This window comes from Rhododendron vialii, chromosome 11a (genome assembly GCF_030253575.1).
Source record: "Rhododendron vialii isolate Sample 1 chromosome 11a, ASM3025357v1".
In the NCBI taxonomy this organism is placed as follows: Eukaryota; Viridiplantae; Streptophyta; class Magnoliopsida; order Ericales; family Ericaceae; genus Rhododendron; species Rhododendron vialii.
The window spans coordinates 33,804,026-33,831,093 of record NC_080567.1 but is presented as its reverse complement, the minus strand read 5'-3'; the positions used below and the strand labels follow the sequence as shown (position 1 = coordinate 33,831,093).

Genomic DNA, 27,068 nt, shown 5'->3' with positions numbered 1-27,068 from the left:
TATGGGGCCCACACACTTAAACTTAAGTTTCTCGAAGGGGAAAAATGATACTCCACCAAAAAATTTCGAATGTTCTTTCTGTTCGTTTTGTAACTGGCAATGAACATAGAAAACACAAAGAGATTTGGTGTCTTTTACTACATCCCCGTAATATATTACACAGTGGCCGATCAAAAAATAAAAAATATTACACAGTGATTTGGAATTAAATAGAAATAAGGAGTATTTTCCTAATGTGAATCCGCGGGTGAGAGGAATCTCAAGAATTTTCTTCGAAAATATGCGGTGGTAGGAAATGGAGCTCTACCATTCCTGGGGTTGACTAATATGACTCGAGAATATGTGGTAGGAAGTGGAGCTCTACCATTCCTGTGGTTGCCAAATTTGACTCGAGACGATTCCTCCTCCATCCTTCTCGTTTCCTTCCTTCCAAATATGTGTGCCTAATTTGATTCGAGAAGATTCCTCCTTCCTTCTCGTTTCCTTCCTTCCAATTGCTTTCTCTCTCTTTCTTTATATCGATCTCTTCCTCTTTCCCAATTGCTCCACACCATACTACATACTGTTGAAGTTTTTATGAGAATTTTGAGAGCTTAATTTACGTGATTTCTGAATGATACGAAACCGTTCAGTTCGCAGGATCGGTAGAGAAGAACATGTCTATAGTTAATTAGTACAAACATAACAAAATCGACGATCTTGGTCGTCATTAACTGCATCGATCTGTTGCTATTTCGCGACCAAGTAAGACAACTCTTTCTTTTTCACTTTTGGGTTCATTTTTCCCCCTCCCCTTAATTTGTCTATGTGCTTGACTTGTGTCAATTGTGTGGTGAGGCTTTTGGGACGTTTATTTACTTGATTTAAAAGACTAGCTATATGAATTTTAGTTGTAAAAAATGTCGTTCTAGATGTAGCTTTCTTAATTTTGTTAATTAAGCATAGTTAATGCATTTTCAGTTTGATGTTTGAAACTAAATCTAACACCTTAATATAAACAAAATTCTTACAAAACTCAAAGTTCGAAGTGTCATTTTCTTAATTTGGACCTCATGCTTCCTAAAATTTCATTCTACTCAGATTTGGCATTGGATTATGTGTTTTGGCCTCCGCTATCGTAGCAAAAATAAGAGGACTAAAAACACTTTATATAACAAAAATATAATGAATAAACCTATTGATGGCAGGTGTATGTAAACTCTGTCTTCTGTTGTTGAAGTTTTTATGAGAATTTTGAGAGCTTAATTTACGTGATTTTTGAATGATACAAAACCGTTCAATTCGCAGGGTTGGTCAAGAAGAACATGTCTATCTGAAAAAAAACATGCTGATCGGATGTCGTAGCTCAATCTCTGAGTTCTACGATGGCTTCCTCTTCGAATTCTGAATTCAAACGTAGTTATGACATTTCCTTGAGCATTAGGGGGGGCTTAGACACCCGTACACAATTCACCGAATTCAAATGTAGTTATGACATTTTCTTGAGCTTTAGGGGCTTAGACACCCGTACAAAATTCACTGATCACCTCTACGAGGCTTTGAAGCGAGAGGGGTTTGAAACATTTAGGGACAATGAAGGGATTGAGAGGGGTGAGAACATCTACTCTGAGTTGCAGAAAGCAATTTGGAACTCCAGCATGTCGGTGATCGTGTTATCGAAAACATATGCCACTTCGAAATCGTGCCTGTTTGAAATCCAGACGATTCTCGAACACCGTAAGAAGAATGCAGATCATGTTATTTTGCCCGTGTTCTATGAGGTGGAGCCGTTGGAAATTAGGGAGCAAGCAAAAAAATTGGATTTCGGAGAAAAGAAAGTGACGGTTGAGGAAGTGGAGGGATGGAGTGCGGCGCTTAAGGAGGTTTCGAGTATGGGAGGGATGGTTTACGGAAATCAATCTAACAGGTAATTTATTCATTCAATTCATTTATTACTCCATTAGCAACCTTAGGTACACATACTTGCATATGCCCATCCGGATTCCGAGATACGCTCGTTCAAGGCAAGTGAATCTCTTTTATTTTGGTATTGAATGAGGGATCAAATCTCTTGTACAAACTATGTACACAAGTTATCAAGCTATTTGGAAAGACTACAATACACACCCCTTAAAAGGGTGTACCATACACACTTATTTTATGATTCATTCATAACATTTTAGCATGTTTTGTAACTTTTGTTCTAGAATTCATAACTTTTCAGCAGTACGATTCGTAACATTTTCATTACGATTCATAATATTTTGGTGTATCTCGTAACCTTTATACGATTCGTAACTTTTCAGCAATACGATTCGTAACATTTTCTCTATAATTCATAACATTTTGGGAGGTGCATATGATACACACCCAAATAAAGGGTGTGTATTGTGTAGTCTTTCCCTCAAAATATTGGATGCCCATAATGCTAATGCCAATGCCAATGCCACGCAAATTTATCGTCCATAGTGTTACAGTGACTCTCTTACCCTCCCAAGTCAAAGCATGCATCCCATCTTCCCAAGAATTCAATTGGAGCAGTTAATTGATAATTACCCATGAATCTTTCGGTCTACAAGGCACCACACCATCATGTCTTTCGTTTACGTATCTGTCTAATGGGAGAGCATTTCTCCCGTCCTAAGGGATTGATATCTGATTAACATGAATTATGGCGTAGTCGATAGATTTAATAATATCTATAATACACACCCTTTTTTTTTGTTTGTGGGTGTTTGGGGTGTCTTCCTGTGGTTTTGATGCTGTTTCGTTGGGTCCTTTTGGGGGTGGCCCCGTTTGGGCGTAGTTCGGATTGATTTCTTATCAATCTTTAGAGCTTGATTAGCATGCTCTCTTATTTGTTCTTCTTTATTTATATAATATCCCTTTTTTGCCGTTCAAAAAAAAGAATAATATCTATAAAAATGAGAGCTGCGCTTAATCAGGACGAGCAGAAAGGCCCAAAAAAGGACAAAGTTGGATGCTCCAGTCCACTTCAAAATAAGGTTTATTTTTTTAACTTTTTGGTCTTCAGAGACCCTTTTTTTTTTGGACAAAATTTGTATTGTTCTCTTAGATGAGAGGATCGGAAAAAAGCCAACAAAGAGAAAGAGACCAAACTTAATGGAAAGCACTAAATATTAAAACAAGATAAACTTGAAATTTTTGATTTTTTTTAATTGATTGGTTCTCTTATATTTCTATAGGAGTAATAAAACAGATTTCTATACTTATTTCAAACTTGATACTACATTAACATACAAAGAGGAGATGCTAAAGAAATTTATACAATATTAAGAAATGATCCGAATTCTTCTTACGGTGTTCGAGAATTGTCAGGGCATTTTCCTAAAGAACAGGAGAGGTTAATGTATTTGTCCGGACCTCTGGGGAAATCACTGTAATTTACCGATATGAAATTATATACGTTTGTCTAGATATAACACCACCACTTGTATATACTACAAGGGAGGCACACGCTAATCGTGTGCACTTAAATTCTTATGTGACTAACCGAATCATTCATTTCCAATTTACCTCCCTAGGAGGTGAAATTATAACCACTAATTATGAGCAAATTGCCGAGATTAAGGAAGGTTAACGACGAAACTACTATTAGCTTCCCACACAACACTAAATTAATGATTGGTGAGAAAGTGATCCAAGTTTGTAACTCCTATTAAAGTTCTTTTATATGTGACAAGTTATAGGGCCCAATATGTTAAATGTTGTATGGATTTTTTTAAATATAATTATTGATTTTCCCAAATTGGAGGTGGCCATTGCCCACCTTTGGATCCGTCTCTAGTTGGGAGTCGAGGGAAAGTAATATAATGCTACTCTTGACCAAATCCTTGAGTTCATAGTAGATCTTCTTGACATGCGTGGTTGTGTGTGGGGACTTTTAATAATTTGTGTACTAGTTTTGGTATGTGCATGGAAATTTGGTTTATCCTTTCAAATCTTTTTCATATACAGAGCTTCATTTGGCATATTAAATTGAAATTTTAGGTCTGAAGTCAAGTTCATTGAGGAAATTATTGGTGTACTCAAAGTCAAGCAAGCTGACAAGCACCTGAGGGTAAGTATGGATATTATCAAACAAAGTGTGATTGTTTGTGGCTAAAAGATAGGTCAATCGGTGGTTGCATTCTTTCCTATGTGGAAGTGGTGGAATAGATACGAGGGCAGTTGCTAAAGTTGTATACAATTCAAAACATATTAATAAGTCAAATTGCGGAGCCAGAATTTTTATCACAAAGGGGTCGAATTAAAAAATAGAGATTCTTATTGCCAAAATACACTTTCATTATATACATTCTTTTCATCCGTGTATAATACTCTAGCTACATAAAGTGTTGTGTGTTTTCTTTTAGTAACTAGAACAATCAAATATCTTATACTCCATTTGATTCTGCCTTATTGAACAATTTGGAGAAATTGCTAAAGATCAAGGTAATAAGTTGAATTAAAGACCAAACTTAATTTGAGAATAATCACATACTTATATCCTTTAGTATACAAAATTTGTTTACCGGGTCCCTTGCTAGCCCTAACACACCTCTCTCCCTGGATATCATGCGTTGCTTGTTTTTATCCAAATGTTGGAGACGTTGCCAAACGACCAATGGACTAGTTATTTTTTGGAAGGATAACTATAAGATTTTTTTTATGGAAAGAAGAGCGCTAAAGTAAATAATGTTGATGATGGATGTTGGAGGTTTTTCTCTTGTCCTTGATGATAGGGATAAAACGGTACCAATGTTTGCATTAGCTGGCCAACAAGATTGGTTTTTTTCAAGAATTATCATTGCCATCAAGAAAATAAAATTCCACTCATGTTTTGGGAGTATGCAGCTATGTGGTTTTATTCTTTTAATGCTAGTGCTTGAAGGGAAGCAATCAATTGTAAGGAAAATATGGATGAATTTTCAAGCAACATAATTGCTTCAGCGTCATCGTTACGTTTTCTTTCTCTTTGATTTCTTTTGCAAAATAGAATGAAACCATCAGAATATTAGTGAAGTACTCTTCATGATTTCCTCGTGACCACAATCCTTTGCTATTATTTTGTTTGCAGGATCTTGACGAAAACATGCAAAACCTCAAAACAAAGGTAGAGTACTTGAGCGGTCAAGAGAATGACATAAATTCACAAATCAGCGATGCGGAGCGCCGGCCAGGGATAAGACCAAAGAAAGAAGTTGAAGTTTGGCTCACAACTGTGCAACGGTTTAAAGACAATGTGCAAAGGCTTGAGCAAGAAGTAGTTGGAGAAACGAATGTCTCCTCGCGTACGCGGTTGGGAAAGGTTATCGCCAAGAAGATTCTAGAGGTGCAAGAACTCCAGAAAAAGGGCAGTGAATTTAATAGTTTGATGATTGATGAAGATTCAACTGGTAGAGAGTTGCAAGAGCAACGCCTGGCTTGTACCATCTTTTGTTCTTTTTTTTGTCTATGTTGCGTTTTGGCCTATTTGGCTTGGTCCGGCCTTTTAGACGATTTGATGAACCCACAAAGGAATTATTTATTGAAAATGTAATGATGAAAAACTAAACTTTAAGTAGAAAAAGGTGCTCGGTTACGTGTATATTATAGATTCGATTGCTTGAGTTGTTAGAGAGTGTCTCGATGTGAACATATGTATATAGAATGTAATTTCTAAAGCTTGGTTCAGTCACTGAAAGATATTGAATCGAGCATGGTCTTTACTTATTTATACAAGTCCCCCCTCTCTTTTTTTACCTTGTTACGTATCATATCTTGATATTGGTGAATGAAATAGTAGCTAGCCTTATATAAATTATGTCTTGGATTTGTTATTTTTGTACTCTTGTGGCTTCCTTTTCTAGGTTATTATCCTGAGGACTCTGATGACGATTATTCTGAGGATTAAGATGATGATTGATTGATCTCAACAAATTGCCCAACGAATCTAGTGATGTCCTATCATCTATGTCTTCAGATTCGATTCATCTCGACAAATGAGGTAAGTGACCTTTTACCACATTAGCTGTGACGTCCCACTTTTTCAGTAAATATATATTTGACGCAAATAATTAAATCTTTTATTTTTCTTTTCAAACTTTTTGCTAAAAAAATATATATGATGGGCTGCTTATTTTTGGCATCAGTTACACGTATCGCTTAAAATCCTAAGTTTGGTTAAACTGGGAATGGATCCCCGCAAGTGATTAGTTAACGTAAAGAATAATGTTGGGTTGATTGTGTAAATAGACAAGATAAATTTTAAGTTTGAACGTGGGCAGTTTGTTAGGATGAGGAAACATTTGAGAAGTAGGGTTGTTTTATTCTAAAAAGTTGAGAACAAGAGGGAGGAAGAGAGAAGCGGCAGTTGAGAGTTCTTCGAAATAGAGCAGTAGTGGTCGAGAAGTTTTGTTCTTCGGTAAGACTTTGATCACTTTTCTTATAAGTATTTTATTCTATTACCCTTATGGCTCTCCTCTTCATTTATTAGAAAAATTAGAGTTTTGTTTGGAGAGAGTGAGAGATAGGTGCCATGTAGTGCTGTGTGTGTGCCGTGCGTGAAGGCGAGAGGTGATGGTGGTATTTTTAATGTGGTGTTGATCAGGTAATGGAGTTAATTTGATTAGTAAAGGTTCTGGTAAGTTAGTCCAGTTTTAGGTTTAGGAATTCAATTACTAGTAGTATATATATTCGTTAACTGTTGACTAGTTACAGCATAGGGGATCATTCAAGCACTTATAATTCGATGTGTTTCTTTTATTTGCGATACAAACTAGTGGATTGTTATCAACGTCGTCGCATTTGGTTGCATCCTTTCGGATTTAAGGTGAGTGGTTAAGCATGTGATCCCTTCCTTTGGAAATCCTCTTGAGCCAATTTATTCTTAACAATTCGGTATTTGTTGTAATCCGATAAATATTAATCTTGTTCTTTGCTCTCATAATTATTGACAATTGACGTACCCTTTGGCATACAAGGTTATTTGATAATATTTGTGATTGATTGATTGCCCTTATTTTTATTGTCGTCGATTCGTTGACTTCTTCATATTATTGTGACTCTGCAACGGCACGGAGAATAATCCTGGTGCAGGTGTCTCCGGCTCGCCGTTGTTCTATTTGTGTTTGGGACCATAGACTGTGTTTATATTTATTAAAGTCCACTCGTGGTGACTTTGGCCGCTAGAGAAAAGACTTGTGAAATACCCTGTGACTCTAGTGCTCAACGGATAGGGAAAAGACTTGTGAAATACCTTGTGACCCTATTCCGGATTGGCTTAGGGAAAAGGTCCCAGGCGCCATCCTGTGGTGACTCTAAGTACGGTATTGAATCCAACGGGCGAAGCCCTGAAAAAATATTTGGCAGTTGATAATTGGTAATTGGTGATTATTGTTCCCTCTTCAGTTTGGATTTCCATATAATTGTTGTTGGTCGTTCTTAATATCATCTGGCAAACTGTTTGATGTAAATGCTCATTAGTGCGATTCGATTATTGATCCTGGTATTCGTTAATCAATTGTTGAGGCCATTTATACTACTTGTTGGGCCGTTCATCTTGTCCTTTCTTATTTAGTTGTTGCTATTCGTTGACCCATCGATCATTACTATTGAAAACCATTTTTTTTGGAGCACTTGTTACCGTTCATTTATACGTATGCCAGTTTGTATTATCCTTAGCATGCTTAACTACTCACTGAGCTCGTCAGCTGACGGATTTATTTCACATTATTTTTCAAGTTAGTTCATGGAGCATTATAGTGGACTCTGCGGCATTGTCGGGACCTTGTGATTGGACCTCTAGGGCGTTTGCATTTTTATTTCTTTTATCGTGTCAAAATGCTTTCGAACGTTTATTTATTAGCTTCCGCACTTTTATTTACTGGCAATTCTTGGGGAATTTGGAGTTAGAGAATATCGGATATTGTGGCCATCTTGTTATGAAAAAATATTGATTTTGGGTTTGCACATTTTGCTTTAATAAAATATCCAGTTTTTACTTTATTTGGTTTAAGTTGCTAAAACTATTTTTTTAATTAGGCTTCGTGTCCCATGATTGCTTCATGGTACACGGCCGGTCATGCTCCCGAATTTGGGGCGTGACATTAGCCATATTCTCTTTGGAAAATGTTGTGAATATTTGAAGTGTGAAATCCTCCATTCTGTGTTATGAGAATGAGGTGTCTTAATTACTACTCCCTCCGTCCCTTTTTTTGTGTCCAGTATTCCATTTTGGGCTGTCCCTTAATAAGTGTTTATTTTGTAAAGTTAGGGGGGTAAAAGTTGGTGTATTGTCTATTTTGTCCATAAAAGTAGATTTTATTTTGAAAAGTTAGTGAGTAAAAGTGTAATGATGATGGGTAAGTAGGGAAAGTGGAGGAAAAAGTTGATGTGAAAGGTGTAATAATGATGTCTTTTTAATAAGTTGGAGTTACGAAGCAGGACACTTAAAAAGGGACGGAGGGAATACTTTCTTGTGTTTATACTTTGTGAGGATGGAACAAAAGAATCCCATTAACATTGTGATTAGCACAATTATTTGTGAATCGTGATCATCTTTTTAATTTCTGTCAAATTGTCTTATAAGCCGGTGGATTCTTGCATCTATTGATCAAGAGAGATGTACTATGATTTAGATCGTACTTATCATGTATTGACAAATAAAATTATTTCTTTTGCCCTTGAGAGCAAATAACAGTGGTTTTGACCCCGAGCATGGGCTCATACGGTTTGAAGAAATTTAGATAACGCACGTCCGATAGTGGAGTTTTGATTTATATGTACAGAACTATTTAATGTGTTCGCTAATGAATATTGAATCCTTGTCTTGATCCCAACTCATTTTTTCTTTAACTTGGCCTAACAAGTTCTGGTCTGTAGTTGCTTATTGAATTGAGAAAAGTCCACTTGGACCCCCTGTGGTATGGGCCATGTGCGGATATACCCCCTATGGTTTAAAAGTGTGCACATAACCTCATGTGGTTTTATAATTGTGCGGATAGACCTCATGCCGTCATGTTTTCCGTCCATATTAACGGAGGTGTATCTCACACGCCTCTAGAATGTAATCTGAGTCGTTCATAATGTATTAAATAAACAATAGAATATCTCTGTAAAAATTCATCTCAATCAGGTATCAATAACCCAGTGATCTAATTTGTGGTAAATTCAAATTGGAAAATTTAATTTAATAACAAAATTGATTCGACCATGAACTTTTCATTTTTTGATTGACTTGAATTTTGGCATAGATGTAGTATTCGTCAAACTCTACAATATCAACGGTTTGGATTCAATTTTTGGTATAGGGGATGGTGCGGTTAGATTTAAAAAAGAAAACGACTCAAGGGAGATGATGAGGGTATATCGGTCTTTTAAAGTTGTGTCCGTTAAAATGGAGGGAAAACATGATGGCAGGGGGTCTATCCGCATAATTTTAAAATGACAGGAGGTTATGTGCACACTTTTAAACCATAGGGAGTGTATCCGCACATGGCTCATACCACAGGGGGTCAAAGTGGACTTTCCTCTATTGAATTGGTTGTTTTGCTTCTTTCTTGAACAGATTCAATGGATGGTGCTGCACGGGTTATATATTCTCGGGTACAAGTTATTTTGAATTATTCTGCAGGGAAACTAGTTTGTTTTTGAATCACAGAATTATAGTTTGGTGTAATGACGACAATTGATACTCATGATATTCAGTCTGTGGCACTTCTATCTCCAGCTGTAGCATGCATGCTCTGACTTTTGACTGATCCTCTGCTTTGTTTTCGGGTATAGTTCTAAAACTTGGTGTGGTGGGGATTGAGGGATTATTGATTGAGTTTTTCTCCTGATGTTTTAATTGTTTTCTCCCCATATCTGTGGTGGTGCTATGTGATTTACTGAATGTTCTCCCGGTTCGGTCGACCCTGACCTAATAATTGATTTTCCTTACTACAAAACAAGGACCAACTTACGTACTTCTCGAACGAGAGTTAGTATTTGTATTTCGTGATCATCGCTTTAAGTTCCCACAAAATTGTCTTGTAAGCTGGGGGGATTAATGCATCTTTTGATCAATAGAGATGGAATATGATTTGGATCCCTTATCAAGTGTTGACACATAAAATTAGTCTCTTTTGGCCTTTGAACAACTAATTGTGTTTTGGCCCATGTCATGGGTCATGACGCCGTATCAAAGAAGCTTAAATATGTGCGTCAAATAAGGAGTTATGAATTGTATGTACGGAATCATTTAGTAATATGTTTCTCCGTTGAAAACTGAATCCCAGGGATGGAACCCAAATCCTTTTTTCTTTCACTTGGCCAAAAGGTCGATAGTTGCTCATTGAATTGGTTGTCATGCTTCTTTCTCAATTACAGATCCGAGGGATGGTGCTGCACGGGTTATTCGTGGGTACGAAGGTTGAGAGTGAAGTTATTTTCAATTGTTCTGTTTTTGAATCACAAAACTCTAGTTTGCTTTGGCCTTTGATGGTGAAAATTGATGCTCATGTTATTTACTGAAGGAGTGGCAAAAAAGGACCCGGCTTCAGTCCAACTACAGAGAGCCCAAGCAGTTGTATTACAGTCATTCATCTTTACATTCAACGATTCAAATTTAAAAAAAAAATCCAGCGGAAAGCAAGTTTAACTTTTCTCTTAAAGTTTTTTTAAAATCTCGATCGTTAAAAACACCATCCGACGGTTGCAAACACTCCAACCGCACCTCTACGTGGACTGCAGACAAGCCTTGCGCGGCAAAAAAAAGGAGCTATTATGTCCATTGTGTGAAGCAGAGCCAGCATTAAGTGTCAACCTCTAGTTTAGCCAAGATTGATCTATTTGAAAGAAGAAACACAACAATGGTTTTTGTGACCTCGGTTCTGCTTTGTTCCTTTTTTGTTTCGTTTCTTTTCACCATTTTTCCTTTATTTTCCTTTATTTTTTTTAAGAATGGAGCTATTATTGACTTCCTCCTTTCTAAAAGGTAGTCCACTATGCAAAATGAGAACTTAAAGCATTGCATTTTGATTAAAAGGTTCAATTTTTTTGTACCAATTAAGTTGTTAGATATCAATGCATAAGTTCTTTTAAATTATGGGATAAAGTTTAAGTTTTCTTTAATTGAAATTATTTTTTTTAATTCTCGTTTTGCTTAGTGGAAAACCTTTTAAAACAAGGGAGTGTTACGTATAGAAAGTGAAATTAGAAATATGCCCGGGCAGGGGAAGACGCAAGGGGGCGTATTTTAACCAGTTTGGTTGGGACCAGTTTGATCCAGTTGAGATTGATTATGGGCCTTTTCTAGGCTCACAAAAATAATCGGAACCGTTCACCTTTTAAAGCACATTAAGAACATTGACCACGCTAAAAATCGCGTTGATCGGATATAGTTTGACATGATTTAGAAATGCATTAAGTTTGTAAGAATAAAAGTGTGCAACATCGGAAAAGTTTTATGAGACCTGTAAAGTTCTGTGGGTGAAAAAACTTACTCCCATTTCTATATACGTTTGGAAAACCGCTCCTAAATTTCCAACTTATCAATAATTTTTTGGTCCCATAGATAAAATAAAATGAGTGCTACATATATGCACAATTTTATCTCTTTCTCAGGCATAACAAGTAGTAATATATTCTTCTTATGAAGTATACTTTTTGTTATCAATGTAGAAAAACATGTAGTTTGGGCCCACTATGTACAAATTTGTGTTAAAGAAAGTCGGAGCAAAGCTGTGAAAGTAACGGATGGGCCCGGGAAAGCGATGAAAGTGACGAGGTGAATCCAATGCCTGATAACTATTTGAAGAAAAATTAGAAGCATGAATTAATATGACTTTAAATTGCCAACTATATTCATTTCGCAACCCAATGTGTTGGCCTGATGATCAAGGCTTGGGATTCAGGAATTTACTTTTCTAAGTTCTCGAGTTTGCTTTCTCCTAAGGTCGGGTGTTTCCACTAAACTAAAAGCAATTGTTAAATTGTTTTACTTAACAAATAGACAAGTTGCTTCTGTTAAACTAAATGCACCAAATGGTATTCCACTAAACCAAAAGGGGCTGGCGGTGGAAAAAAAAAATTGTAGGGGAAAAGAATCCTTAGAATGTTTTACTTTAATGGAACAAGTTTGCTAAAGACATGAAGTTGTAGTAAACAAAATATTTACAAGGGAAATACCCAATTTTATGTATCAATTCTTTTGGGATCCGTCCATAGAGAGAAAGCTCTGACCTTTAAAAAATTGTCGATCGTATGAAGATAATTAATTTCACACGTATACATGTCTATATGCTTAGAATCAGTACTTGACTCTTTTACAATGTGTATTAACTTCTCAGATAGATTACTAAATTCGGTGGTGGAACACGGAATTGAGGTGAGATTGAGAGAAACCTGTGACTTCGGACGGATGATTTGGTCGTACTCGGCAATAGAGAAAGAGAAAAAAGAGGCAGTGGCTGCAATTTTTTAAGGTTCAGTGCGCGCACAGAGAGAGTCCGGGAGAGACAATTATTCACCTAATCCGATTATTTATATTCCAAAAAGTGCCCCCAATTGTTGTCAAAGCAGAGTTCAACCCCTTTTTGCGTCGTCTGTTTTTTAATCATCTTTCACTCCACTACTCTTTCTCTATCTCCTTCCTTCGCGTTTCCAACTCATTTACATGTCATTTCAGCGTCAGCTCCATAATGTTTTCAAGGTGTTTTGAAGAATTACCTTAACCTTATCACCTCTATTCAATGAGTAGAATATGCACCAAATTTTATACTCCTTACGCTGTAGTTCTAACATGCAATTTTCAAATCAAAACATAAAATATGTATGTTCACGATTTTTCAAAAATTTCGCCCCAAATTAAAGAACTATTCGATCGAGTTTTTTAATTTGGTGGGAAGAAACTCAAAAAATTATGTACGAAGGTACTTTATTTTTCTGTTAAAAAATTGCAAGTCTTTTTTTGTAGGGAACTATAATTTTTGACGGAGGGAATTTAAGCCAAGCGAGATTAAACAGACGTATAAATCTACTAACATTCTTTTAGAAAAAAATTGAGGTGAATAGGTTGACACGGATATGATATAAAAAAAAGAAGAGAGAGGCCGGGTTGACATGGATATTTGAGGACATATTCTCTTTTTTATGGAGATTAGTGTTATTCAGACAAAAGCCAAAACGTGATACCAATAGGTCATTCTTTTTCTCTCTATTTTTTTTTATTTTTCGTCATTACAAATATATACATTGTTTGAGTTAATGTATTAAGTGTTCAATCATGAGTTACTTGAATATTCATTAGGTTTGCATTTGCCAATTCGGTTGTGCAATCCTGTCCTGGCACGCCCGCAACATTTGCCAATTCGGTTTTGCACATTTTTGTGAGAAACAGAAGCAGAGCAGACAATAACTATCAATCTCTTGTTTCGCGAAGATTCTGTTCGTAAGAAGCAGCATGACAATGTTTGTTGTGACCGTGGATCTGCATTGTTCCTTTTTCATTTCGTGTCTTTTCCCCGTTCTTTCTTCTTGCATGACAGGTTTGATAGCAATATTAGTATACCCTATATGCTCTGCTAATGTCTACATTCATAAACAAATTTAGGGGATTTGAAGCCATAGTTATATGCCGTATGTTGTGAGTCGGGACTCGTGGCTTTCCATGTTTCCCTTTTACATTTTTTGTTTTGGTTTGGACAGATGGATTTCTTTGGAAAAGTTCTGAAAATGGTTAAAGGTAAATCCAACGCCTAACATCTATTTGAAGCAAAATTGGAAGCATGAATTAGTAGGACTACAAAATTATTTCCAACTAAATTATTTATCATCACCAAATTGTTTTCACACGTGCCTCTCCAAAGCATGGTTCAGTCATTCTAAGTTAGGATCTGTACTTGTTTATTTCAATAACCTCATGGGACTTGAAATTGCCAATTGTATTCATTTCGCAACCCAACCGGTTGGCCTGATGATCAAGACTTGGGATTCAAGGATTTGCTTCTTTCTAAGTTCTCGTGTTTGCTCCCTCCTAAAGTTTAGGTGTTTCCATTAAACCAAAAGCAGTTGTTAAGTTGTTTCACTTGAACATATAGATAAGTTGTTTATGCTACACTAAATGGACCAAATGGTATTCCACTAAACTAAAATGGGCTGGTGGTGAAAAAAAAAAAATCCTTAGAATGTTTTACTTTAGTTGAAACAAGTTTGCTAAAGACATTAAGTTGTAAGTAGTAAAAATATATAAGGAAAACACCTGCTTGACGATTTCCTAGTCCTAAATTAATGGGTTGCCCCAAGCGTAGGGCGCAGATCGACGTAGCACAATATCCGGTAAGACCGGAGTCGAATCCACAAAGACGGTGATATGTGATGACTAAAAACTCGGGTTGTTACTAATTTAACGGGCTCTTAGGTAGCCACCCCTTGTCGTTTTGATTGATTAATTAACTAATACTAACAGAAAACTTGCTCAATTGATTAAAAAGAGAGGTACGATCGTAGGAAATCCGGCACTCACTACCCAATCAGAATCCACTCGCTTTTCAAGGTTCTAAAAACGGTTAAATTTAGGGGGAATTGGAAACTCTGAAGGATGCGAATCCTAAGGTTGCCGGTCCCGTACACAGTGGCGAACAGGTTTTGGTCCCCCGTTCCCGCTCACATGAGTCCTGGCAATGCCTCGGATTGTCCAACGGACGTAGTTTTCACCAACTAAATTTATTAAATTAAATTAATGCATGAAAAAGTTGCAAGACGAATCCTAATTGGGTCGCGACGTGCCTTTACCCAGTGACCAAACCTCAGATAAACTACTCACTCATTATTAAAAATAAAAGAAATAAAACCCTAGAATTAATCATGCTTCTATTGCGGAGAAAGAAATAAACAAAAGATAACAACTAATTGAATATCAATGAACAACTTTAATTAAGAACATAAATTAAATCGAATTACCAAAGTGCAAGTAATTAAACAAAACTTGAAAACTAAACACTATTGAATCTCGCGGCGTGCTCCTATCTCATCCGAAACCTTTTTTCCACAGCAGCCCCCTTTCACCAGTAGGTTACATTGTTTATATATAGGTATTGAAAACTTTAATCACACAAAGGTCCTTTGAACTTCATAAAATAATAAATGAACCATTCAACTTTGAATCATTTCACATTTAAATCTCAAACTTCTTTAAAATCTTCTTTTTATTCAAAGTCTTGGACAACGGGCTCGAGCAACCTATAAACAAAAAAAACACACAATAAAAATCAATTAACAAATATAAAAGACTAATAAATGTTGATTGGAGGGCCAAAATATGTATATTTTGGCACTTATCACGCCCCCCAACTTACACTTTGCTAGTCCCGAGCAAAGAAAATAAAATGCAACTAAAGAAAACAAATTAAAACTGATAGTTCTTTTAAACCCCCAGGCGGCCCCGGTAGGACGAGTGAAGTCTCGTGAAGGTTTTCAGTAGTGATCATCCACAAAACAACTTGAATCCTCTTCACAAAAAACCCGATAAAAACTTGCAATGCGACTCATTGATATGCCAATGCCAAGAATATAACATATGCGAAAATAGTTCTTAAAGGCTATCAAAACATAGAAATAAATCACGGCACCTAAGCTTAGTGTGCGTGAGCAAGGACCTTCACCACAAGTGAACCACAATCAAGTACTCTCTCCGGACCGAGTCTCGACTTCAATTCTCACCATGTCATGCACTCAACAAAAGAGAACGCTCGAAACATTGCATTTAATAAACTCTTAATGTGTGCGGGCGGAAGTTATGCAATATGAAACCAAAGTATACCGCACACTTAGACATGCAAAGAAAGCTTTTTAAAGTAGACACACGATCTCATGAAAGGAATGTCAAGCATTGGAGACTATATCTATCCATCAATCCACAACCCATTGCCCCTAAGATCAAATAGGACTTTTATTCGGTTATATCATTAGGTAATGAAAAGTGTTTCAAGGTTAGGGTAAGACATAATCAAGTGTCCGAGAATAGGCCAAAACACATAAGGAAAATAATAATGTGCATCCTCTTTCAACTCTTTTCAACTCTGCCATATCCCTCATATTCTTCACCCTTCACACAATTTCCCTATGAAGTTCACACGTTTCTTTCTTCACACAAATGCATGGATGTCTTCCCATTTTTCATTCAAGTTCCTCTCTTTCTTTCTTTTTCTCAATTTTTTTTCTTTTTAGCTATGGAGAAGAACAAACCACATTTCAAGCACATTTCTCAAATACACTTTCTCCATTCCCTTCAAAATTTAACTCTCACATGATTAACTTGTCATCCTCAAGACACAATATGGTTGGTGAAGCTTAATAAGAAAAACGCTCATGCAAAAGGCACAAATGTAGCTTGCAAAGGATTAGTGTTTAAGGAAAAGAAACGAACTGGCTTAAAGCACAAAAATAGCCTACTATCATCTCCTAAGGGCAATACAACTATGTAACTTTTCATTCCCAACAGAAGAAATAATAGGCATGCATTAAGTCCCAATACGTGACGACAAAGATAAAGAGATCGACAACGATTATGCTTCCTTTTTTTTATTGACAAACAAAAGAATTTGTATGACACCACTCCAAAGAAAGATAAGGCCCTAAAGCTCACATGGGCATAAGTCTCCACTAATCTAGTCATTGAAAACACTCAAGTCACAACTCACAAACAGTCAAGGTCCAAGAAACGTGCAGTGCAAAGAGGCTAAGAGTGTATGCCAAGATAAATTTCTATCGCCAAGCTAGCAAAAAAAACTACCATGCAACATAAATATTCAAGGAATGCCTACAGATTCTCAGCACAAGCAACCAAAAAGTAAATATTGCAATCTCTAAGTCTCAAATAGAAAGGATCCAATAAGTATTTTTTAATTTTCAATTTTTTTTATTAACAAGATAAAGAATAAAGTGATCCCTCCCCCCAACTTGAACTATTCAATGTCCTCATTGAATACAAAAGAATAAAAATATAGGACATAAAAGAAAAAGAAGGGAAAGATATCATCTCGAAACTGAGAACTACGCAAGAAATAAGATAGTGGGAAGAAGACCCCCCAATTTGAACAAAAGCGTCCTGCAATGTTAGTTCTCACAACAAAAACGAACAAATAATAACTAACCTAAAAATAATAATAATAAATAAATAAAAATAACAAAAACAAAAGCAAAAACAAAAACAAAAAAACTATACATAAAGGTAATGTTATTCACTCCCATCATGAAAAATCCAAACATTTATCACACTATGAAACGCAACAAATAGTAACTCACCCCACTTCAAGTACTCCGTCAAAAATTGTATGCGACCATGCCACAAAATCAAATACTTAGAGTATCTCAATTGCCTTTGTCGCGTTTGAATTTTAAATTCCACCAATTACATATTCTGAACCAAAGTAACTTTCAAGTTGTTGATGAGTGTCAGAAAAAATGGATGGTAAATGTAACGACCCGGATCCTCGAGCACCACGATATTAAAAAGACTACAATTTGTCTTTTATTTCAAAAACTATATAATTTACAGCCATCTCTAAAATAAATAAACAACACCCACTCTCGCAGCAACTCGGACGAGCCCGCACCATCGGCACCTGGCCCACTAACCAACCTGCAAGCTAGAGTCCAAAGGACCCCAGAAGTGTGTGAGACATAATAACGTGTACAATATCAACACCAAATAAACTGCACAACACCAACCACCACGTATTAACACCAATTAACCACGAATATAACACATTCCACATAAATGGAACCACATATCCGGTCTTCCACGGTATATGACGGGTGACGCACCACCTCATAGCCTCACCACAGCCCATTGGCCAACTTGTCTTTTGGCATAGCTTATTAGCCTAGTCACTCCATCACACACTACAAGAAAAATGAAAATTAGTGACGAAAAAAGTGGCGACGAAATTTAATTTTGTCACTAAATGAGTATATTTGGCGACGAAAAAATAAATTCGTCACTATTTTGATAGCTTTCGTGACGAAATAATTTCGTCACCAATTATGCCTGTTTAGCGACGAAAAAAATATTTTCGTCACTAAAGGTACTCATTTGGCGATAAAATACATTTTTTATCACCGAAAGCTTAAAAAAAGTGACAAAATTATTTTTCGTCGCCAAAGATGATTTGGTGACAAAAAATATATTTCGTCGCTAAATGTGAGCAATTTAGTAACGAAATATTTTTTTCGTCACCAAATGCTTAACTTTGGTGACGAAAAATAATTTCGTCACCATTTTAACGCTTTCAGCGACAAAAAATATATTTCGTTGTCAAATGGGTACCTTTCGTGACGAAATTTATGAATTGCGCTTTGTCACGAAATGTATTTCGGACATAACTCTTTACTAAAATCTCCGATTGAGATAATTCAAATTGGGTTTGAACAATAACTCAATTGCCTACAACTTTCATATTTATCAAAATTGCTAATTTTAATGTTTAAAGGTCCAAAATTACATTCGAAATATATTTTCATGTTGAACATATGTGTTATATATTAGATATTTCAAATATTTACTGAAAAGTGTGTGTAGTGCAGTTGGTTGGAGCTTGCGCGAAAAACTCAAGGGACTCGGGTTCGAAACCCAGCAGGAGCAAGAAATATGAATTTCTTTTTCCATATGAAAACATCTTTCGCAACGAAAAATTTCGTCACCGATTTCTTATATTAGTGACAAAAAATTTCGTCACCAATGTGACCCATCGGTGACAAATTTTTTCGTCGTCAAAAAGCACAATAAGTGAGGAAAAAATTTTCGTCACTAATTATTCACTTTTTGGTGACGAAATATTTCGTCATCAAAAGGCACTATAAGTGACGAAATTTATTTTTCGTCACCAAGTAGGAATCCTCGACAACCTTTAGTCGATAAATTTTTTTTCGTCACCTATATTATTTGTGACGAAAAACATGCAATTTGTGACGATTTTCATTCGTCACCCAATTGAATTTTTCTTGTAGTGACATACCAAACAGTTCCACAATATACGGTCACTGCACATAACACAATCAACAAGAACCCAACATTAATATTGTACAAGAAATATGTATCTCATACTCACCCTCACTCAAATCCCACAACAATGTTGAATTCCATAACCCATCAACCCTTCTCTTGGTTTTCCTCTCAAAGAACCTTACTGATTACTCTTAAAAGGCAACCAACTAAAGGAGTAATACTTATATACAAAAAAACTATACTATGCCTGACCCAGCCAAAGCCATGTCCCATGCATGACTAAGCTTACAGAATTGTTATAGCTAGGATGCTATTCTTCCCATGGTTACACGTTTCACTAACTAGGGTCCAAAGACATACTAGTAATAAAATACTCATCTTTATCTCCCAATTAACTACATCACCATCTTTTTTTTTCTTTTTTTTTTAAATACCGGGTTTTACAGTAAACCATATTAAAATTATCAACACCAAAAAAGTCAATTTGTTCTAACCTGATAATCTCTTGTAATGGTGGAGACTCAATAGAAAAGGTGGCACCATCTAAAGCCAAGAGTATTTGATTATTCAGTGCAACTATTGGCAATGACTCCTCAAAAGGCATATAGCCTAGTGCAACTATAGGCAAAGACTCCTCAAAAGGCATATAGCCTTCACTAATGACAAGCGGCTCTATTTTCTCTTTTCCCCTCCCATCAGAATTGGTATTCTTAGGAAGCGGCTCTATGTCCTCTTTTTCTCTCGCATTAGAATTGGTATCCTCGAGAAGCAGCTCTATTTCCTCTTTTTTCCTCCTATCAGAATTGGTATCCTCAGAACTTTCAGTCAACTCACAAAATTGGAGCTTTTAGGTTAATTCATCTAAGAAATTCCAAGCCTCTTCAGGATTTTTATCCAGAAATTCGTCAATGGACCTAAAATCCACCTGACATGTCTTAAAGTTTAAACCACGACAAAAGATAACCAGAAGACTGCCAAGCTCACAATTAAAACTCGACCAAGAGAAAACAGAATTTTTAAATCGCTCCCAACACTGTGACAAAGACTCATTATCTTGTTGATAGAAATCTGACAGTTCTTATAAAAGCATATGAGTCTCATAAGAGGGATTGAAAGTTTTGACAAACTGTATTACAATCTCACTCCATGTCAATCTTGGACTCAAACAATTAAACCAATCTAGAGCACTATAACGCAAAGATGCTAGAAATACATGTAAAAGAGCTACTCATCGCTAGCAAAAACTTCCTCAAGGTCATGAATATGCGAAAAAGAATTCTCTGAGGCCAAACCATAAAATATAGGAAGTGACACTGAACAATCAAATTGGTTTGCATAACCTCCACAGCCTCTTGCAAAATAAGCCATTTTTTTTTCTTTTCAACAATAAAAGAAAATTAAAAAAAATAAAGAACTAAAAAGAAAACAAATAAAAAATAACTACCCGAATTCTTAACACACATTACCGTCCCCGGTAACGGCGCCAAAAATGCTTGACAATTTTCTAGTCCTAAATTAATGGGTTGCCCCAAGCGTAGGGCGCAGACCGACGTAACACAATATCCGATAAGACCGGAGTCGAATCCACAAAGGCGGTGATGTGTGCTGACTAAAAACTCGGGTTGTTATTAATTTAACGGGCTCTTAGGTAGCCACCCCTTGTCGTTTTGATTGATTAATTAACTAATACTAACAGAAAACTTGCTCAAATGATTAAAAAGAGAGGCACGATCGTAGAAAATCCGGCGCTCACTACCCAATTAGAATCCACTCGCTTTTCAAGGTTCTAAAAACGGTTAAATTTAGGGAGAATTGGAAACTCCAAAGGATGCGAATCCTAAGGTTGCCGGTCCCGTACACAGCGGCGAACAGATTTTGGTTCCCCGTTCCCGCTCACATGAGTCCCGGCAATGTCTCGGATTGTCCAACGGACGTAGTTTTCACCAAGTAAATTTATTAAATTAAATTAATGCATAAAAAAGTTGCAAGATGAATCCTAATTGGGTCGCGACGTGCCTTTACCCAGCGACCAAATCTCAGATAAACTACTCACTCATTATTAAAAATAAAAGAAATAAAACCCTAGAATTAATCATGCTTCTATTGCGGAGAAAGAAAATAAACAGAAGATAACAACTAATTGAATATCAATGAACAACTCTAATTAAGAACATAAATTAAATCGAATTACCAAAGTGCAAGTAATTGAACAAAACTTGAAAACTAAACACTATTGAATCTCGCGACGTGCTCCTGTCTCGTCCGAAACCTTTTTTCCACAGCAGCCCCCTTTCACCGGTAGGTTACATTGTTTATATATATGTATTGAAAACATTAATCACACAAAGGTCCTTTGAACTTCATAAAACAATAAATGAACCATTCAACTTTGAATCATTTCACATTACTTTGAATCATTTCACATTTAAATCCCAAACTTCTTTAAAATCTTCTTTTTATCCAAAGTCTTGGACAACGGGCTCGAGCAACCTATAAACAAAAAAAACACACAATAAAAATCAGATAACAAATATAAAAAACTAATAAATATAGATTGAAGAGCCAAAATATGTATATTTTAGCACTTATCAACACCCAAACTTATGCATCAATTCCTTTGGGACCCATTCATGGAGAGCAGAGTCGGCTTTGAATTTTCGGGGGTTTAAAGTGAAAATTAAAAATGGGTCTCTTTTGTTGGACTTATAATAAAGGATAAAAAATTAGGAGGGGCCCTTGCAATTCAGAATATTTTGGAGGCCTAAAGCGCCACAACACAAATTGTAACTCAGGGCCGGCTCTGATAAAGAGCTTTGCTCTGGCTTTTAAAACTGTGATATCGAGATAATTTCACATGAATGCATGCATGTCTATATACATCTTAAAATCAGTACTCCCTCCGTCCCTAAATGTTTGGCACTTTTGGGAGTTCTAACTTTTAAGAAATAAATATTATTGTATTATGCAAAAATCAAGTGTCCAATCTTACCCTCTAGTGTACTTTGAATAGTACTTGAAAATTTGAATTTGAAATTTGGTGCCCAAAAGAAAAGGGTAACATAGGAAATTTACCATATTTTGCTTTTGACTTTTCAAAATGGACAAATAATATGGGACAATAAAAATCATGAAAGTGCCAAACATTTAGGGACGGAGGGAGTATTTCACAAGGAGAAGTTACTTAACTCTGTTACATTGTCAATTTCTCAGATAGCCCATCAAATTTAGGAGTTGCCAAGCTATAACTTTGTTGGTTTTAAAGTCTCAAAATTTTTGGGCCTGCTTTTCAATAAATTTTCTCTATTTATCTATTTACATATTATTTTAAAAAACTTTTCTCAAAACCCAAAGTGCCTATTCGCTGGGTATGATGAGGTGGGAGAACGTGGATTTGAGGCGAGATTGAGAGAAACCTGTGACTTCGGACGGATGATTTGGTCGCAGCAGAGAAAGAGAGAGAGAAAGAGGTGGTGGCTTGAATTTGTTAAGGTTCACTGTACTTGAGAGCAATCATTGTCGAGTTCCACGCACCTGCTGAGCACAAAGCAGATTTCACCACCTGCTGAGCACTGAGCAACAACAATCATTCACCTAATAAGATTATTTATTCCAAAGATGCCCCATTTGTCACACCTGCTGAGCTGCAAAGCAGAGTTCCACCCCATTTTGCGTCGTCTTTTTTAAATCATCTTTCACTCCACTCCACTCCACTACTCTTGGTCTCCTCTTTTTTTTTTCCACTACTCTTCGACTTCGTCTCCTTCTTTTGCGTTTCCAACTGATTTACATACATGTCATTTTGTCATTTGTTGCTTCCTTGACTCACCAACGTACTCTTCCTTCCTCCTTCCTTCGTTTTTTCCAAACTAATTTACATTTCCCCATCTCCTCCCTTCTACTAACACATTTCCCTCATCCATTATGTTACAATTTTTTTGACTTTCTTCATCCGATATTGCTATCAACCACTAATCCAACGTAACTGCATCTGTTGCTATTTCGCGACCAAGTGCTATTTCACGATCAAGTAAGGCAACTCTTTCTTTTTCACTTTTGGGTTCAGTTTTTTCCCGCTCCCCTTAATTTATCTATGTGCTTGACTTCTGCCTATTGTGTGGTGAGTTTTTTGGGACATTAATTGTCACACCCCACCCCGGGCCAGCACTCAAATGAGCTTAAACCGACGTGAGGGTGCAACATCAACCACCAACCCATTTCTACAACTCAAATTCTAGCAATTAAATTAATCAATAGCCATTTTATTGATTACGCAAAACTTAACGTTCTTACAAACACAGCGGAAGTCTTAAGAAAGCATTAAACTATACAACAAACTAAATATCAACATAGGCTGCAACTACATTCCTATCTACAATATTTCACCAAAATCAGTCCAGCCTTCCCGACATGCTACCCTAAGCGAGGGTACCACCACACGATGATCAGCAGTGGATATCTACAACGCCTGCAAAACTGGATTCCAAATGGAATCCGGGAATATTTATGAGACATGGATGCAATTCCATATTCAAAGGTACAGCTAAAAAATATTCTCAACTTGTAACAGTTTATCGAGAAATAAAAAGTAACACCAGACAAGCAGCCAATAATTTAAAGCGTAAGCCTCTTGGCATTAAGCCAATCACCGGACACACAGCCAATAGTTTAAGGCATAAAGCCAATCACCGGGCACACAGCCAATAACTTAAGGCATAAAAGCCTTTTGGCATAAAGCCAATCACCGGGCACTAAGCCAACAATCAAGTTCAATTCAATATAGAACAACATCTATGAATCAAACACTCACCTTGTACTCCAAAAGAAAGTACAACTTATGGTTTCGGTGCTCCTTGATTCACCGAATCGTCACCTATCCACAAGCCAAACATTTTAGTATAGAAATACTTTTAAGGCTTTAACAATTGCATTAACAATATCAGTTCAACAATACAATACGTCTAATTTAGTCAAATTCGGTGTCCAACTCTTATTTTCTGCAATTATAAACACCTATAGCTGTTCTTTAAAACATGTTTACAGTAATACAACAACACCAGCTACCAATACACAACTACAGCACCTATACTTCATATTTTTCAACTTCCAAAACAGTTCCAGCACGTTCCAAAAACAGTTTCAGCATGTAGCACATGTTTCCTGCACTTTCAGTAATTCTATGTTGAAAATACTAAAATTCAGCTAGACAATCTATTGTATTTTGGCCATACTTTTCTATAGATTCAAAAGAGTACTACAAGACCACCACCGCTAGCAAGAAGACTTTTATTACATCAATCTAGATATAAAATTTGCTCAAATTGGACTCCGGAAGACTAAGATATGCTCAATTGAAATTACATAACAAGAAACACGAAATTACGATTTCAACAGGACAGTCTACGATCGAAAGCTCATTAAAAATCACATACTCAATCTTTTCCAATAATTCCAACACTAAAACATCACCAATTGATCAATGTTTAAGACTCATGAAAACCCATAGTCATTAAGCATATTCAACTATGCTAAAATTGATGAACAGCACAGCTCCAAAAGCTGCCCAGAATTCCAGAATCACCAAAACCTGAACTTTAATTCAAAAACTGCTATAATCTAGAAAGATTCACGGCACAACCCATACATATTTAGAAAGATATACGAGTCTAGTTTCGGAATCAATAAACGGTGCATAAAACCGATACCCGAGCAAGAAGTGATGCCCCTTTTTCCAACACGTGTCTGTGCTGTCTGCACAGACGCGAATCAGACACCAGTTCAGTCCACGAATTTTGTAGGCCAAACCACTTCGAGTTATTTTCTCAAAATTTAACACGATGCAATAGACTCACAGATGAACCTTCAGGATTTTTTTCAAGAATTTAGAAGATTTCGAGGTACCTTGAATAAATTCGCCAAAACAGGACAGATTATCAACTTGTTCAAACACAATTATGCATGTTCATCATATACAAGAATTTTCTGAAATAAAAACTCAATTCCAACCTCAAAAACCCTCTCCCATGGCTTCAATTCAAAGCATATTAGATGCAGAATAAGAAACCTAGCATGAGAAATAGGAAATTTAATACTTAAAGAAGATGTAAAATACCTAGTTAAGCTTCAATTTGACCCTACCTATTTCCTCCTTTCTTTCCTTCTTTCTTCTTCTTCTCCACCGTTGCTCTCTCTCTCTCTCTCTCTCTCTCTCTCTCTCTCTCTCTCTCTCTCTAACGTTGAACAAAACCTCCCTGGATAGGTTTCCTTTTTTTTTTTCTTTTGTTTTAAAAGAAACACACACACACAACACATCAGCACACACACGGCACTCATGCACAATTTTTTTAAAAAAAATTGCACTTTAGTCCTTTAAGTTATTAAATATAATATAAGCACCTCAATTAAAAAAGATTTTACATTAATTACATGATTTCTAAGACTATCGATCTGCATTTTAGTTGTAAAACATGTCGTTCTAGATGTAGCTTTCTAATTTTATTAAGCTTAGTTATTTTTTTGCAAATTTGATACATTGCAATTTAGGTTGAATTCTTCTGTTATGTATGTTATACAATTTTTTTCGCAATCCGATTATGAGGATTTCATGCTTGTTTAATTTAGATGTGTTCGTTTTATTTTTTTGGCAGAACATATCAAGGCTATTATCATATCTCTTTGGTCTTAGGTATGAGGGTTTTAATGTCATTATCTCCCCCATGATGTTAAAAACAATTTTGGATTGGGATGCATATTATTCATTCAGTCTTCTGTTTTGTTCTGTATTATGTAAACCTATTGTTCTGTACTGGATTGGGATGCTTATTATTCACGCAATCTTGGGGTTCGTATATGATTGTTCCTTCTCAATCTACTGTCCAAAAATAGTATACCCACCATCAAATTCTTAGATACACATCACAAATATATCCTTCCCAATCTTTGTTTTATTCTTTTTTTGCCTTTATATATTATCGATCACCTTTTCATTCTTGATTTTATTCCCCTTATACACCTTTTCAGTCTTCTCGCCCCATTGAATACCTGAGGATCGATATGCGTTAAGGTGGTTTAGACACGTACTGTCCCATTTTGCCTCTCTCTCTCTAGATCCTTTTTGCCTTGTTTAAAACTCTCGGCCGGTCTAGAACAAAGAACAATTATTTTCCTGAGACGGGGTGTTACAAAACCCCTGGATTTCAATCACTCATTCAGTTGAATTAAATTATATCAACGCTGAGAATGCTCGATATACTCGCCTTACTCCCTAACTAATTCACATCCGCCAACGTTGCAAATTAATTAAAAGATTTCCTTTTAACTAACTAACTTATGTATCTAACTAAGTCGGTTATGAAAAAATTATATTCTGCGAGCTTTGCTCACGTACGTGTTGGCTCTTCTGAGTTCTGCTGCACTGTAACGTTGAAATCGTTGATATAGTTGACAAGTTCAAGTTCAATGATCCTGACTTTCTCTTTCTTTTATCTTTACTCCATCACCTATATAACCACCTCAAACTAATGAAAATGCAACTTCCGTTTCTATTTTGTTACGAATTCGATGGAAACTGTCACATGCAACTCACATGCCCTCTCGTCTGAAAAAATGAGACGTTATTGCTCTGAAAACTGTTTCGGAAGAAAGCAGACAGCTGGTAGCTAGGAAGTGGAGTTCAACCACTGTTTGGGAAGAAAACTGTGCCCGGTTGCCTTTCTAGTTTCTATGCTGGGATGGAGCTAGAATTTCCCCTTTGTGTTAGCGAACATGTGTATTAAAACAATAAAAAGATGGACTATGCATGATATGGATAGGATCGACTCTAGATAAAATTCAAAATAACATACTAAAAATCATAATAAACGGTGTTTGTCATATGCGCATGTATCACAAACTGTGAAAGCCGCTTGATATGTTGCTTTCCTTTCTTTGGTTTTCTGTTGTTTTCCTTTCCTTTTGTCTTAATCTAACACCCTAATATAAACATAATTCGTACAAAACATAAAGTTTAAAGTCTCATTTTCTTAATTTGGACCTCATGCTTCCTAAAAATTGCATTCTATTCATAGATTTGGCATTGGATTATATTTTTGGGCCTCCTTTATCGTTGCAAAAATAAGAGGAG

At 36.2% G+C, this 27,068-nt stretch overlaps 1 protein-coding gene and 1 long non-coding RNA gene across 2 annotated transcripts in view; one reads left to right on the top strand and one right to left on the bottom strand.

The window, feature by feature from the left end:
- Positions 1 to 356: 356 nt before the first annotated feature.
- The window catches only part of LOC131307144 (disease resistance protein At4g27190-like), a 34,345-nt gene continuing 7,633 nt past the window's right edge, over positions 357 to 27,068 (top strand). Inside the window, exons 1-3 of the mRNA XM_058333552.1 lie at positions 357 to 744; positions 1,288 to 1,906; positions 3,991 to 4,060. Coding sequence (XP_058189535.1) covers positions 1,365 to 1,906; positions 3,991 to 4,060 — 612 coding nt within the window. The 5' untranslated portion in view covers positions 357 to 744; positions 1,288 to 1,364. The remainder of the gene's footprint in view (positions 745 to 1,287; positions 1,907 to 3,990; positions 4,061 to 27,068) is intronic.
- On the bottom strand, positions 23,188 to 23,865 carry LOC131307275 (uncharacterized). Its single transcript, XR_009194062.1, has 2 exons — positions 23,757 to 23,865; positions 23,188 to 23,422 (listed from the first exon to the last, which is right to left on the bottom strand). It is a non-coding gene; the product is annotated as an uncharacterized LOC131307275 (long non-coding RNA).